Source organism: Haliotis cracherodii, unplaced genomic scaffold (assembly GCF_022045235.1).
Source record: "Haliotis cracherodii isolate W230 unplaced genomic scaffold, xgHalCrac1.p SCAF_8, whole genome shotgun sequence".
NCBI classification, from domain to species: domain Eukaryota; kingdom Metazoa; phylum Mollusca; class Gastropoda; order Lepetellida; family Haliotidae; genus Haliotis; species Haliotis cracherodii.
This window is the reverse complement of record NW_027266341.1, coordinates 21,962,568-21,976,179: the sequence shown is the minus strand read 5'-3', so window position 1 is coordinate 21,976,179 and position 13,612 is coordinate 21,962,568. Positions and strand designations below refer to the sequence as shown.

General features: G+C 37.2%; 1 protein-coding gene across 7 annotated transcripts in view; it reads right to left on the bottom strand.

Moving 5' to 3' along the window:
• LOC139450548 (protocadherin-7-like) overlaps positions 1–13,612 on the bottom strand; it is a 56,238-nt gene that overhangs the window by 11,914 nt on the left and 30,712 nt on the right. For 6 of the 7 annotated variants that reach the window (XM_071232290.1, XM_071232288.1, XM_071232293.1 and 3 more), the window contains exons 2-3: positions 2,493–5,379; positions 731–904 (exon numbers count right to left, since the gene is read on the bottom strand). In XM_071232290.1, coding sequence (XP_071088391.1) covers positions 731–904; positions 2,493–5,231 — 2,913 coding nt within the window. In that variant the 5' untranslated portion in view covers positions 5,232–5,379. The remainder of the gene's footprint in view (positions 1–730; positions 905–2,492; positions 5,380–13,612) is intronic. The other variant, XM_071232291.1, reaches the window with a different exon arrangement.

Sequence of the window (13,612 nt, the reverse complement as noted above, 5' to 3'; positions counted from 1 at the left end):
TAATGAAACAGTCATGGCACAATATATCAACTTCATTTTCCCTTTTTGAAATCAACATTCTGAAATATGACACTTTATTTCAATATTTGATTTATCGTATTAGGAGTAAAGCTACATTGTTTTGAAAATTCTGGTAGTCTAACTAGATTATCCCACAATTCAACCATGATATCAAATTTCTTTTAAAAACATTACTCTTTTGTACACACAAGTTTGTGTGTGAAAGCTTGTTAATTTTGAGGTATTAAATACAATTAGATACCCAATTTTAATGTTATTTTGACCAATCAGAATCAAACATTCTTCAGTGTCAAGGTACAACTATATATATTTGATTTGTAAAATCAACTACTGGTATTATCAACACTAATTCACACAAAAAGTATCAATACTAAACCATTCAACAAATAAAAATAATTTTTTCATCTTTTTACACACAAAAGTACTGAAATGAGTTTCACAATTTTACCTCCAAGTTACATCTAACCAGTATCAATGTTAGGCTAAAAAACATTTAGTTTTCAGGCATTTCATTATCAGCAAAAACAACCAAGCACATCTGCTTTACGACACATAAATTAATAAATAGGTCATTTTTCCACATCTAAATACAAAAATGCCCCTCAACAATTTTGATAATGTGCCTGAGAACCAGTTATATTTTAGCCTAACAAAGTAACTGTTAATGGAAGATGATTATTTTTGTTCTTTATCACTGAGTTAATCCTACCTCAGTTTCATTCATATTTTGTATCCACGTTTTATCAGTAGGGTGAGGCGTCACCGGGATATTGTTTTGTACTGGAATGTTAGAAGGTTCGTGAGCACCCGGGCTGTTCATGTTGTTTTGTTTCTCAACCAGCGAAGGGATAGGGGTCATCATGAGATTCACCTCCTGAGAATTCTGGTAAAACGCAACCAAGAATGTATGTAAATATACAGGGCTGCCATCTAGCATACTGTGAAGGTAGGAAAGAGTGAGTGAGTTGGGTTTAACGCCGCTTTTAACATTATTCCAGTTATATCATGGCGTGTCAGCTTAATGTGGGAGGAAAGCCCAAAGTGATGCATGTCTCAGACGTTTACCACTTCGGTGAAACCCACGAGCACGGGTATGGTGCTGACAAACCTAGAAACATAATTGGGGCGAACCTGGATTCGAACCCACAATCATAGGTTTCTGGCATGCCCAAGGGACGCGACTCTGCACAGCGAATCGCGGCGCCTTAGACGACTGGGCCACCCGTGCCCCCAGGTAGGAAAGAACAAACTACTGGTATATCTTCTACTGGAAGAGGGGGCACGGGTGGCCCAGTCGTCTAAGGCACCGCGATTCGCTGTGCAGAGTTGCGTCCCTTGGGCACGCCAGAAACCTATGATTGTGGGTTCGAATCCCGGTTCGCCCCGATTATGTTTCTAGGTTTGTCAGCACCATACCCGTGCTCGTGGGTTTCACCGAAGTGGTAAACGTCTAAGACCTGCATCACTTCGAGCTTTCCTCCCACATTAAGCTGACACGCCGCGATATAACTGGAATACTGTTAAAAGCGGCGTTAAACCCAACTCACTCACTCACTCACTCACTCTACTGGAAGAGTAAAATCTACCTCCGTTTGCTCACAAGTCTCTCAACATAATTGTTAATCATCTTATCAGCAAAGACATTTTTATCAAAATATATTGTTTGCAATCATCTGATTTTGAGTAAAAGCACTGATACCTTTAAAAAGAACTGAGTCGAATGAACTTTCCTAAACTTTGATGTTTGTCGCTTAGAAACTAATCAATGCCATGCAAGACGTCTTCTCTTTTGAAGACAAAATATTCTTTTCAGAGAAAGTAGAAATTGTTTCTTCAGTGTTTCAAAAGTTTAAGTCAATACTTTGAAATTAAGTTCTTCTTGTTGAAATAAACCGCTACAGTTTCAATCTGCAGTTAATCAATTGTACAGTGCTGTTTTTTGAGTAAGTTGAATACACATGAAGGTTTCCGATTTGATTTGTTCAATTGAATTAATCAGAACAGGTTCCACAGAATTAGCTTTTAAAGTAAATATACAATTTAAATTTAACCTATGTATGACAAGTCTGACTCCCAGCTGTTTACAGCTTTTCTTCCATTATTAAAAAAGGAGAAATGTCACATGGCAAGTAAATGAAGTCAACAATAATTTCTCAGTTGAAATATGTCTGTTTCGACATACTGTCTATGAATTCATAATGGTCACTACTCTTAAAAAAATATTACTAGGTTGTTTCAAACTTTAGAATTTTCAACTAGCAGCTTGATAATTGAATAAATTATTTGAAACAGACACCATCTGTAAAATTTGATATTGACAGCTTAAGAAATAAGCAACAGGTTTGAAAAAACACAAATCCCATAGGATTTAACCGTGTTGAAGAGCAGAGCTATGAGCTCCAGACACAGGTGTTAGCAGTGACTAATTGTAAAATTACAGACAAATCGATGTCCCGACTAATTATACATACCGATTGGGAATTTTCTGTCGGTGCCGGAACTCCAAATGTTGACATCGACGCATGGCCAGAGGAATTGCTCATGTTGTGTATATCTCGATCATCCTCAAATGTAAAACTAACTTCTTTTTTATTCCGTTTTAACTTTGCGTCATCATTCTCATTTGAGTCTTTGGCTATGACTAAAAAACTGTCTCTGTTTGATATTGCTGTTAATGTTTTGTCCTCATCTGTTTTGATCATTGCTGATCGTCTTTGCTGGCGCTCTCTGTCAATTCTGCGAATCATGCATATTGTTGCAAAAATTGCAATTGCTAATATAACTGTCACTGCTATCAATATAATCACAATCATCATATTTTTTTCAAGTACTTCAGAATGACCAACATTCCTAGCCGTGCCGTTGACATCGACGACAAAGATGTCCAAGGTTGCAGTGGCCGACTTGGAATTTGTGCCACGGTCATGAACGGCAACCTTTAGTCCGTGAAATCCTAAATCTGACAATTTCATCACACGAGAAACTGCCAATTCACCATTCATCTGGTTTATATTAAACAAACTTCCTTTGTTGCCAGATATGATTGAAAAGGTCAATCTTATGAATTGGATGTCGATGTCATCTGTATCTTTGGCAGTTACTTTAGTGACAATCGTTCCCACCTTTGTTCCATAGGGAATCCGCACAGTCTTGTTCGACTTGGTAGGGTATGTGATGATCGGGATGTTGTCATTATCATCTCGAACATGAATCGTTACATGAGCTGTATCATGAAAACTGGTTATCATGGGATCTTGAACAATCACAGTGAAGTTATACTTTTTCTGAGTTTCCCGATCGAATGAACGCTTGCTTGTGATTCTTCCACTGTTTTCGTCAATAGCAAACCATTTATTCACATCCGAGTTTGGCGCAAATGCGAACTTCATATTAGGTTTCTCATCCTCATCCGTGGCAGTCAGATTCAGAACTGGTGTTCTGATCGGCTGATTCTCCAGAATATATCCTCGGAACACTGGTACAGTAAACCTGGGAGGCTTGTCATTCTGATCCAGAATCCGAATCAGGACTTTGGCTGTTGATGATTTGGGAGGGGAGCCATGATCAGTGGCTATGACACCAAATTCATATTTTGACACAGTTTCCCTATCGTATGGTGCAGTGGCTAGCAAAGAACCAGTCCCAGGGTTAATAGTGAACATGGACCCGGCGTCACTGTCTAAAGAATATGTCACTCTCCCGTTCTCCTTGCTGTCCCAGTCTTTAGCAGTTATTTGCAGAATCTCCATACCAAGCTTGTTATTTTCCACAATTTGCCCAATAATTGGCACATTATTAAACATGGGTGCATTGTCATTTTCATCAAGAACTCTTACCAGGAAGCTAGTTGAGTTTGTCTGAGGGTTATCTCCCTTGTCTTTACAGGTGATGGTGACATTATGCGTTGGGGAACTTTCATGGTCCAGTTTTTCTTTCAGGCTTATCTTGTACACATTATTCACATTTGCGTTAAATTTATCAAGAGAAAAGTGGGCATCATTCATATCACACATAAAATCTCCATTTTTGCCATCATCTCTATCGGTAACAGACACATGAGCTATAAACCTGCCTGTTTCTGCTCCTTCTGAAATATCAGATCCTTCTGGGGACAAGTTAATGTTTATTTCTGGTTTGTTATCATTTTTATCAATAACATTAATAACAACAGGAACTAACGAGGACCGAGATGGTGATCCTTTATCCCTGGCCTCAACCATGAACTGGAATTGCTTGTTCTCTTCATAATCAATATCGCCTATTGTGTACACCTTACCGGAAGCGGGGTCAATAGCGAGGGCTTTACGAACTTTGTCTGAGGCCCGCGAACTCAAATGATATGAAATTTCACCATTTGCTCCTTTGTCCTGGTCGACTGCAGACAATTGGAGAATTGTGGCATTGACAGTGCCGTTTTCGATGACAGTCACGTTATAAGTTGACTCGATAAACGCTGGGCTGTTGTCGTTGACGTCGGTGACAGTAATATTAATCAACACTGATCCAGTCCGCTGAGGGTACCCTCCATCTTTAGCTACAATGGTCACTTGAAAGAAGTCTTTGGTCTCACGGTCTAGACTATGTTTAACGACAATTCCAAGATCAGACGTTCCGAAATTATGTTGTACCTTGAGATCAAACATCCCATTTACAGGAATAATTTCATAACTCTTAATTGAATTATTGGCTCCAGTATCCTTATCAATTGCACCACTTGCCAATAACATATGATTAACCGGAACCGATTCGGGTAAGCTGAGGCTGACGGAACCCTGAGGAAATTCAGGTTTGTTGTCGTTAATATCCACTAAATCAACCTTTGCCTGCATCAGTTTAAAGAGGTCATACCTATCTTTTGACACGTCTTTGATGTACACACCAATGTCTAGGTTCAGAATACACTCTGCCTTGCCCTCGCAGACATCAGGTGCTTCCCGGTCAATCACTTGTGCCGTCCGAATTGTACTGCTCTTTTCGTCAATTTCAAAAAGTCTGGAAGATGGGTTTCCCTGAGAGAAGAAGCTAAATTTTAGCCTCTGAAATACACTCTCAGTAACATTGCCATACAAATAACTGTCTCGGGCCACATTACCGACAAAGGTGTTTGCTGATTGCTCCTCTTTGAGTCTGTACGACAGAACCACCTCTTGAGCTGGGCACAAGACAGGAAGTAGAAAAGCAAGTGGAATAAGTGTTGCCATGGAAACCATCTTGCTGCTTGGTGATTTAACTTGAGGTGAATATCTTCAAATGTAATGTAGAAAAGCTGTCAAGAATGTTGCAAGTCGTTGATCATTATGGCTGTCGCTTTCATTCAAATGCTGTCAATCACACTGTGGTTATCTACAAATCTTGAATCTGAAAGCAAATGAAAATTGAATTAAAATCATGAACAGCATATAATTTTTTTTCTCAAATTACATTTTTAAAAAACAGGTTAGAAATTTAATCTAAGATGTCCAAAATTTCCAAAAGATTTCTAGAACAGAGACACAGACACACACACAGAAAGACAGGCACACACGCATGGATTAAATAATATAACACAATTGAAAACATTTGTAGTGTAAACCAATTTCCCTCTCCCATCAGAACCTAAGCCTGTATACAGCATCCTAACATGATCAAATAATTTGGCCAGACAAAATCTGAAACTTGATCAAGCTGGCAAAAAGGATGAATAAATACAATTACACACACATAAATGAATAAAAACAGTATAAATCAATCCAAACTGACAAAAAACTCCTCATGCAGTATAGCAATTTAAGTCTTACATGCCAAATGAATTGCAGCATTGAAATATATTGCAATAACTCCACCAAATTCTGCCAAATTGTCCCTGGGATGTTGAGAGAAGCCTCCACAAATGCCCCCACACTATTGAATGATGTAGCCTACGGTCCTACCCCAATATTTACAGCTGAGATTTAAAGCACTCAAGCCTGTCGTTACGCCTCTAACAGTAGCGGCCGCCGATAGGGAACTGGTGTTAGATTGGCCTAATGCAATAAACAGGCTGGGCCATTATTGCTCTCTTATTGTAGTCCAAACTTGGGTTTCAGAGACAATAGATTTTATAGTGACCACTCCAAGTATGTTTTCTTAACAAACAGCTCGTGTAAGAAGGGCATTTAGCACTGTCATAACAATTAAAAGCAGCTCTTTCAGTGAAAGTGAGAAGTGTTCAAGACCTAATCTACCCTGACTGGCAAGCCATGACGTTGTTGTTTTAACAGTTTAGCTACCTGTAACGACATCAAAGTGACGTAGAAACAGCTTCTGTCACCTGACTTGCTATCCAGGTAAATGATACTACATGATGGCTTTGACAATTAATTAGCAAGTAGACTACCTGTTAAGTGGTGTGAATAACACTGCTAATTGATGCAGTAATATTATCAGAGAAGAATGGACATGAGTGATCATAATAAGCTACAATGTTACACATTCTTAACCTGTGAACCGGAGTGCTATTGAAATGAACCAATCTAGATTTCTTTCTTTTACTGTGTTCCGCATGCAATGATATAATCACTCATAACAGCTAAAGAGTTCATGGACATGAAGAAGAGAATATAATCTTAAACATATTATTTTAATTACATCTTTAACAATTTCAATATATTTGCAATACTTTAGTTTTACTGTCTGGGCTATTCATGGATCAGTTCGGTTATTTGAATGAAAGAACTGATCTCACCTGTCAAATTGCAATTAAGTTTCAAATTGTGTAATTAAGGTTGAGTAGTATTTACTTACACTACAAGCTAACTATTTTTGAGACAAGGGTCTGAAATTTCGTTCTCACACCTCAAGTCATCAGTCTGTCCTAATTAGTGTAATTAGTACGTCATTAACACCTACCTATAACACCGTGACCCAATTACAGTCAGCAAACTGTTGTACCTGCGCTCAGTTAGAATGTGATTTTAAGTGTCTGCTTAAATGTTTTTTGGCTCTCATGTCAAAATACATCTGACGACACAAGACAATGGTTGCAAAGGTCACTGTATTGATTTCCCATCACTTAGAATTTCACTTACAGTAATGAAATTGAAATTCCCAGGCTAACTTCCTTGATCCCAAACAAAGTACAATTGAAAGCATACAATATCTGGTTCAATTCCTTATTAAAAGGAGCTTCCTAGCTTCTTAGGGAAAAGATTCCTGATTATACACAATTAACAAGGACATTTGAAATGCATGTTTTCTTTCAACTAAACAGTATAAACATAATGATAGTGTTTTGAGGTAATATAGTAATGAAATAGTGTTTCGATATTGTTTTCTCAATGTCAAACTACTCATTTGCTAAGTATTTTAGCCAAAATAGTTTCATCAAGGCCATTCTTTTAAAGAACGGATTTGCCCAGAAGAAATGACCAAAACAAAATCTACCAACCATGTGATGTCAATGTTAACAGTAGTCCTTGTACACAACATGTGTCCACACTCATGACCATCAGTTCTTTAAATCTCCTAAATTGTGCCCACAAAATAAAGGACAATTTGTTGTATAGTTTTCCATGTCTGCCCAAGTTCAAAAGCCCACAGGGGGTGGATAAGCTTTACTACGAAGATAATCTGTCACCCTCTATAGTTCAGAGGTTGCCAAAATATCTGGCCATCGACAAATGCTCAAGATGTCCTTACGGTGAAAGGTTCAACTGTGAGTGGGTGTCGCAGACGGTGACCACAAAGACAGCCTGGTGGTCAAAACCACAGGAGGCCAAGGGAGGCGACTCCCTACACAATACCTGCCCCTTGAGTAGACATTATACCTACGTCTTTACAAGGCTGGTCTAATAAGGCCGATGTATCTTATCGAAGCTTGGTGTCGTAAGACGTGTTAAAGATATGAATAGGTGGACAGACGAGAAGGATTAGGTGGCAGCCATTATCGAGACTTAATGATCGCTGAACCAGTTACTAGAATGATATGGAAACAATTTGGAGGGCTAATACCTCAGTTGAGCTGGTAGTATCTGTAGAATCAGGTAGAATTATCTGAACAGATTAGACAAAGCCGTCAGTCAGGTTGGGGGGAAAAGAGACAGAAGTCGACCAATGATATTCCAGTTCTACAAACTCTCAATCATGTCTGGTTGAGTGGGAAATGAGGAATTTCTTTGACAAGATTCAATAACTTTTGTTCACCTTGTGTTCGGAAGGTGGTATCAGGCCTATAACAAACCAGGACTATCATAAAATGGAGTCATGCAGTAAGTGTCTGGTTTGAAATTTTCCACATGTCTCAAGACAGACAGATGAACTTGAGTGATAATACACTTGATCTGGTTTTGAAGACGCCAGGCAGACAACCAAACTGGTAACAACAGTCCCGTTGAACATGAATTATTCAAAACAGAAATTCTCCCTGCATGTACACGTGTCTGTACTCTGTCTCTGATATACTGGGATAGACTCACACACTGCCACATCTCTGATGCAATTTAAAGCAATTTTCATCCATTACTCTACACTGGGACACACTGTGTTAGGACTAATCTGACGGGTAGCTTGTCGACTTTTGTGAAAGCGATTACAATCTTCCACCTAATTCCGCTCATAAACTGTCTTAAGTCAGCACAGTCATACCAACATAAACATTTTCCGGTTAATGAACACAAAAATTACCATTCCCGCCTCACGCACTTGTAAAAAGAGACCTTCACTCCTTGAAAACCAACACGAAGAAAGAGTCCCGACAATCCTTCTCGATTCTATCAGGGATATAATTTTCAATAACAATCTTCTCAGGCCCTTTTACCTACACACCCTGCCTTGACTTGTCTCTTTAATGACAAAAGAGGAATTTGGGAAGCCCTAAATCACCATAAATTGTCCAGTGTGAAACTCAGGTTCTCGGCACTGGTCACCTTTGTCTGAAATTCTATACAGAGCATGAAATGACACCCTTTCCCTAGAGATATCATTATCCTTGCATACCACAAGATTCACAAACCAATATTCATCAAATATTTTACAATAGTATATAGTACCAGAATGTCAATCATTCAATTTCAATTCTTCCCTAAGTCTTTAAGAGAAAGCCAACATACCAAGTACCATAATTATTTAACAAAGTGTTTTCAAGCACTGACAAGGAAAGTTATTACATATTTATCTATTCTGAAAAGATTTACAGAAATATGACAACACTGCTACTCTCAAGACTCAAACCTTGAACCATCCTATGATTTTTTAAACAGCAAGAGTCAAAGTATAGGAGATAGAGTTATCACTGACTGATCGTTTCAAATAGCTTGTAAAAGATCCCAATTAAATATACATGTAAAACAAGAATAAGTTACAATGAAGAAACATTATACCTGACAATTTCATAGATTTTCTCTGAAATTTGACACAAACTTGCGGATCCCCAATCTCCAGATTTATCAATAATAAACTGAGGATTGTGGGCATCAATACTTAATGCAAAACACTCAAAGCCGTGATTTCTACTCTTGGCTAAAGATCAGTAAGCCTTGCACAAAAATGTTCTTGCAATTCCATGGTGAAGGCAGTGTTTATCACATTACCCAGAACCTCATATCAAATTCTTGTTATGATTATTACTTAAAAATCAGTAGCTCTGTGTGAAGTTACTGGAATCAGATAAAACTAAGTAAGTCAATTTTCCATAATTGCTTGATAATGCTACTTACTGGCAATCATATCTTTTTCAGAAGTTGTTTGGGTAAATTTGGGACTTAATTCATTTTTTTTCAGTGATAAGGATATATAGCTTATTAAAAATAATACACATATGACTTTAAAAAAATGATCTTTGGTAAGTGAAAGACAGTGACGTTACAAAACATTTTGTTTAGAATATGAGAATGTTTTCAATTTCATATGAAAGGTAAACAAAAGTATAAATAAAACATTTTGTCTCAAGCATTTAAACAAGCGTTTAAATGATTTGATATACAGCTAGCCACCATTGTTAATCATAATAAACGGAAGTCTTATATATGTGATGTAAACGTGTTATTTTTATCATGCTTTATGAGTTGGGAGTAATGAAGTCATGATCAAGCATACAAACAAATCAAACATAGTACCCATATGATTCATAAACAAATATCTTTCGTGACCTATACAATTCACCCAGTGAATTGATCTGCATTATTTTGGAGTGAGTTAAAAAAAATAACCAAACGTGACACTTTAAACAGTTTAGCATGGATTTTTCTAAATTTCATTTTTTATAGTAAAAGGGTAATAAAAAACAATTTTAACGTTGTTAAAACCACGAAAATATTTAATTCAAGTACATTTTTTTTCAGTTTGGTTTTCCAACTATGAAAATAATTCATTGATAAATGAGTATAAAAACTTAAATATCGTCTTTGAAATGGCATTGACAACATGAGAGTGATTTGAAAAATTCAGACAGGATTTTATCCTTAATGCTTTTAACAACATGAGGAATATATTGATGTTTGTATCCCATCAAACTTGATTATGACACATATTGACGCATGTTTTCATAATTATCAACATATTGTCCCTCGATGTCATAGTGGCCATCTGGGTATCACCCCACAATTGATTTAGATGCCCCTTGATGGCAGCTGACCAATGTCCATACAATTATTTTCAGCTGACAAGTTGACTCACAACTTTCTTGCATAATTTTTGCATTGATCGTCCCCTTTCTCAGTGCGGCAAGTACATTTGGTGCCACATAATCAATTGTTACATAACAAATAATATCGCCTTAGGATCTGGCATTGGATTGTCTTGTCAGAAAATCGATAGAGATTTAAATCGCGTTGCCAAATAGTGTCAATCCAAAATTAAGCGTTTCAGTTTTTGCTTTCATTTCACGTCAAAGAATGTTACCATTTTGAATAGACTTTCTCAACTTTTTATCATCACATATAAAAGGATGTTATCAAGTAATAACTGATAGACAGTTTGACATATAATTCAAAATCATTAAGACAAACGAGGCATGTCAATTTTAATATCTAATTAAAAAACATAAATTGCTCAAACATTGTACAATAGCTCAAATTATTTTTGTAATAACAAACATTGAGGATCTTGAAATAAATAATTAAAAACATACCTCTATGGCATGTTGACAATATCAGTAAATGTATCTTGATATATTCACATACCTGTAAATATCCAAACACAACAAATATATCACACCCCTTGACACATCACTGGTCTGTCCTGTGCTCCCTACTGATACTGACTGAAATGTCGCTGCTGTGTAAAATCATCTTATACCACCATCCCTAGTGACACTCATCCTTATATCAAATACTGCATCAATTAGGAGAAGGTGAGAAAATCAGGTAGCCTGTCACCCCTCATCATCAACTCAGGTAAATCCCCAAAACAATAGCCACAGGTAACGGGTACATGTCCCCAACACAAACAAAAGATTGACAGACAACTTACCAATACCACGCAGTGATTAAGAAAAGAGCTACCTGTCGAAAGGTGTGAAAACGAAAGTCTTGTTAACTTAACCCACCTGTACAGGTAAACCTCAACTCGTTGTCTATTGTCTTCTGAGGTAAATTACCTGTTTGATTTGCTTCTTAATACAATTTTCATGGCTACTTGATTTTCACGAATGCAATCTTCCAGTTACTTAAGTTTTTGAAAGGGGAGACATTGTCTCTTGATAAAGAGTATCATGTGTTTGTACATAATTAGACAAATGAGTTTTCTTAAGGGCACTCTGATCATTGTCAGAAAGTTCAGGTAATATAACAATGGTTTTGAATCCCTATTCATATGGTGTTAAAGAACAGGATGTGTTATGCCTACAATTGTATTTACCTGTATATTTCCAACTGAGGATCAAGTCCCAGGTACCTAACCCTCAAGGTACATTACATACCTACCAGTGGGTTAAGCTCGGAGTGAATTATGTTAATGAACTTTAAGTTTCCTATAAACCCTGGAGTATACGTTTCAGAAGATTAACGCTGCTGATGCTGAGGGGGAATAAACTAAGAAAATTAGCTTCAATTGATAGTGTTTCCTTACAACCGTTTCAATGGGTAGATTAGGTGTACCTTGGGATGAAGAGGCCGAAAATACATTGGTAGAAGTACAATTGTATATGATTTCCGCAGCTTTTGTAAAACAAACATGTCTTAAGACTCATTTCTTTTGTGTGCTTCTTAAGGTGTTAGAAGTGAATAAGAAACATCAATGCCACAGAGTAACCAGTCCCGATTCTTGAATGAAACAGACTCCATTGGGCGTTAAAGGTTTGTTATACATGTTCTGATGCTGGTGCTTGTACCATTACTCCGTCTCAGATTGTCTGAGCCTGATTCCATTGTTTACAGGCCACAATCGTATGGCAGGAGTATTGATGGGTGTGGCATTAGGCAACAAACACTTACTCTTTTACAAACATTGTGTGAGTAGCGGGTGCTACTAGTAGAGCCTGACATGCTTACCCTTTTCAGGAACACCAGGGCCCACTTGCACAAAGCGATCTTAGTGCTAAGATGATCGTAACTCCCATACTTTAGCATAGGCTTACAATAGTCTTAGCGCTAAGATCATTTTGTACAAATGGGCCCTGGTGTCATCACTGATTTTCAGTGATCCCTTAATATAATTTTTGTCACTATTTTGCCTTTTGGAATCTGTTTTGGCAGAGAATTTGATACTGATTTTTCTCTGGCATTGACATTTCATATTTCAGTGATCCACTTTATTAAAATGACAACCTACTTTTAATGCACATCTTTATATGAAAAAATATGAGCTAGCCACAATAAATAACCCAAACAAAAGTGCATATGAAATTGCATATGGATAAGTCAAATAAATGTGATCTTGAAACCTTGATCATAACCTCCTCCATCATGACCATGTTCATGTCACATCACTATCATTGGACCTCTCCTGTAATGTCAGTCTCTAAGGGAAATCTGAAGTTACTCTCTTCATATTATAAATTCACTTGTATCCAGGTTCGACACAGAAAGTGTCTTGGTTACCATGTACACATCACCACTGTCATGTTAGAGGACACTTTAGTGTCTATAACATATCTACATTATCGCCATAGACAAGCTTGTTTGGCAGGTGATTATATCAGCTGATTAGGGATCCATGTCAATGCCCCTGAAACAAGCACCTGTCAATTACAGGGGAATGTGGATCTCCATCAGCTGATAGCAGGTCACATGGAATTCAAGTTGATGCAATGCTAGGGATTGGTATGCTTAAGTAATAAGTATATATATATATATATATGTGACTATTACCCAGGCCGCTATCATAAGCATTGGCTGTTGTAACATTTGCATTGACACAATATGAATGTCAAACTTCAATTTCCTGCACAAATGTTTCTTGAATTACCAGAAAATTTGTGAAAGGACAGTACCTTCTTAAAAATGCTATCAATATACTGAGAAAAGAATTAAGGGAACACTAGTAACATTCAACAATGATTCACATCAATGGCATCACTCTCTAAAAGAATCTGGCATTCTTATTACAATGCCTAAAGTCTTTGATGAACAATAACATTTTATTGGGATTGTGGATGCATATTTCTTTCCATGAGAACGGTAAGTTTCTTCATAATGTA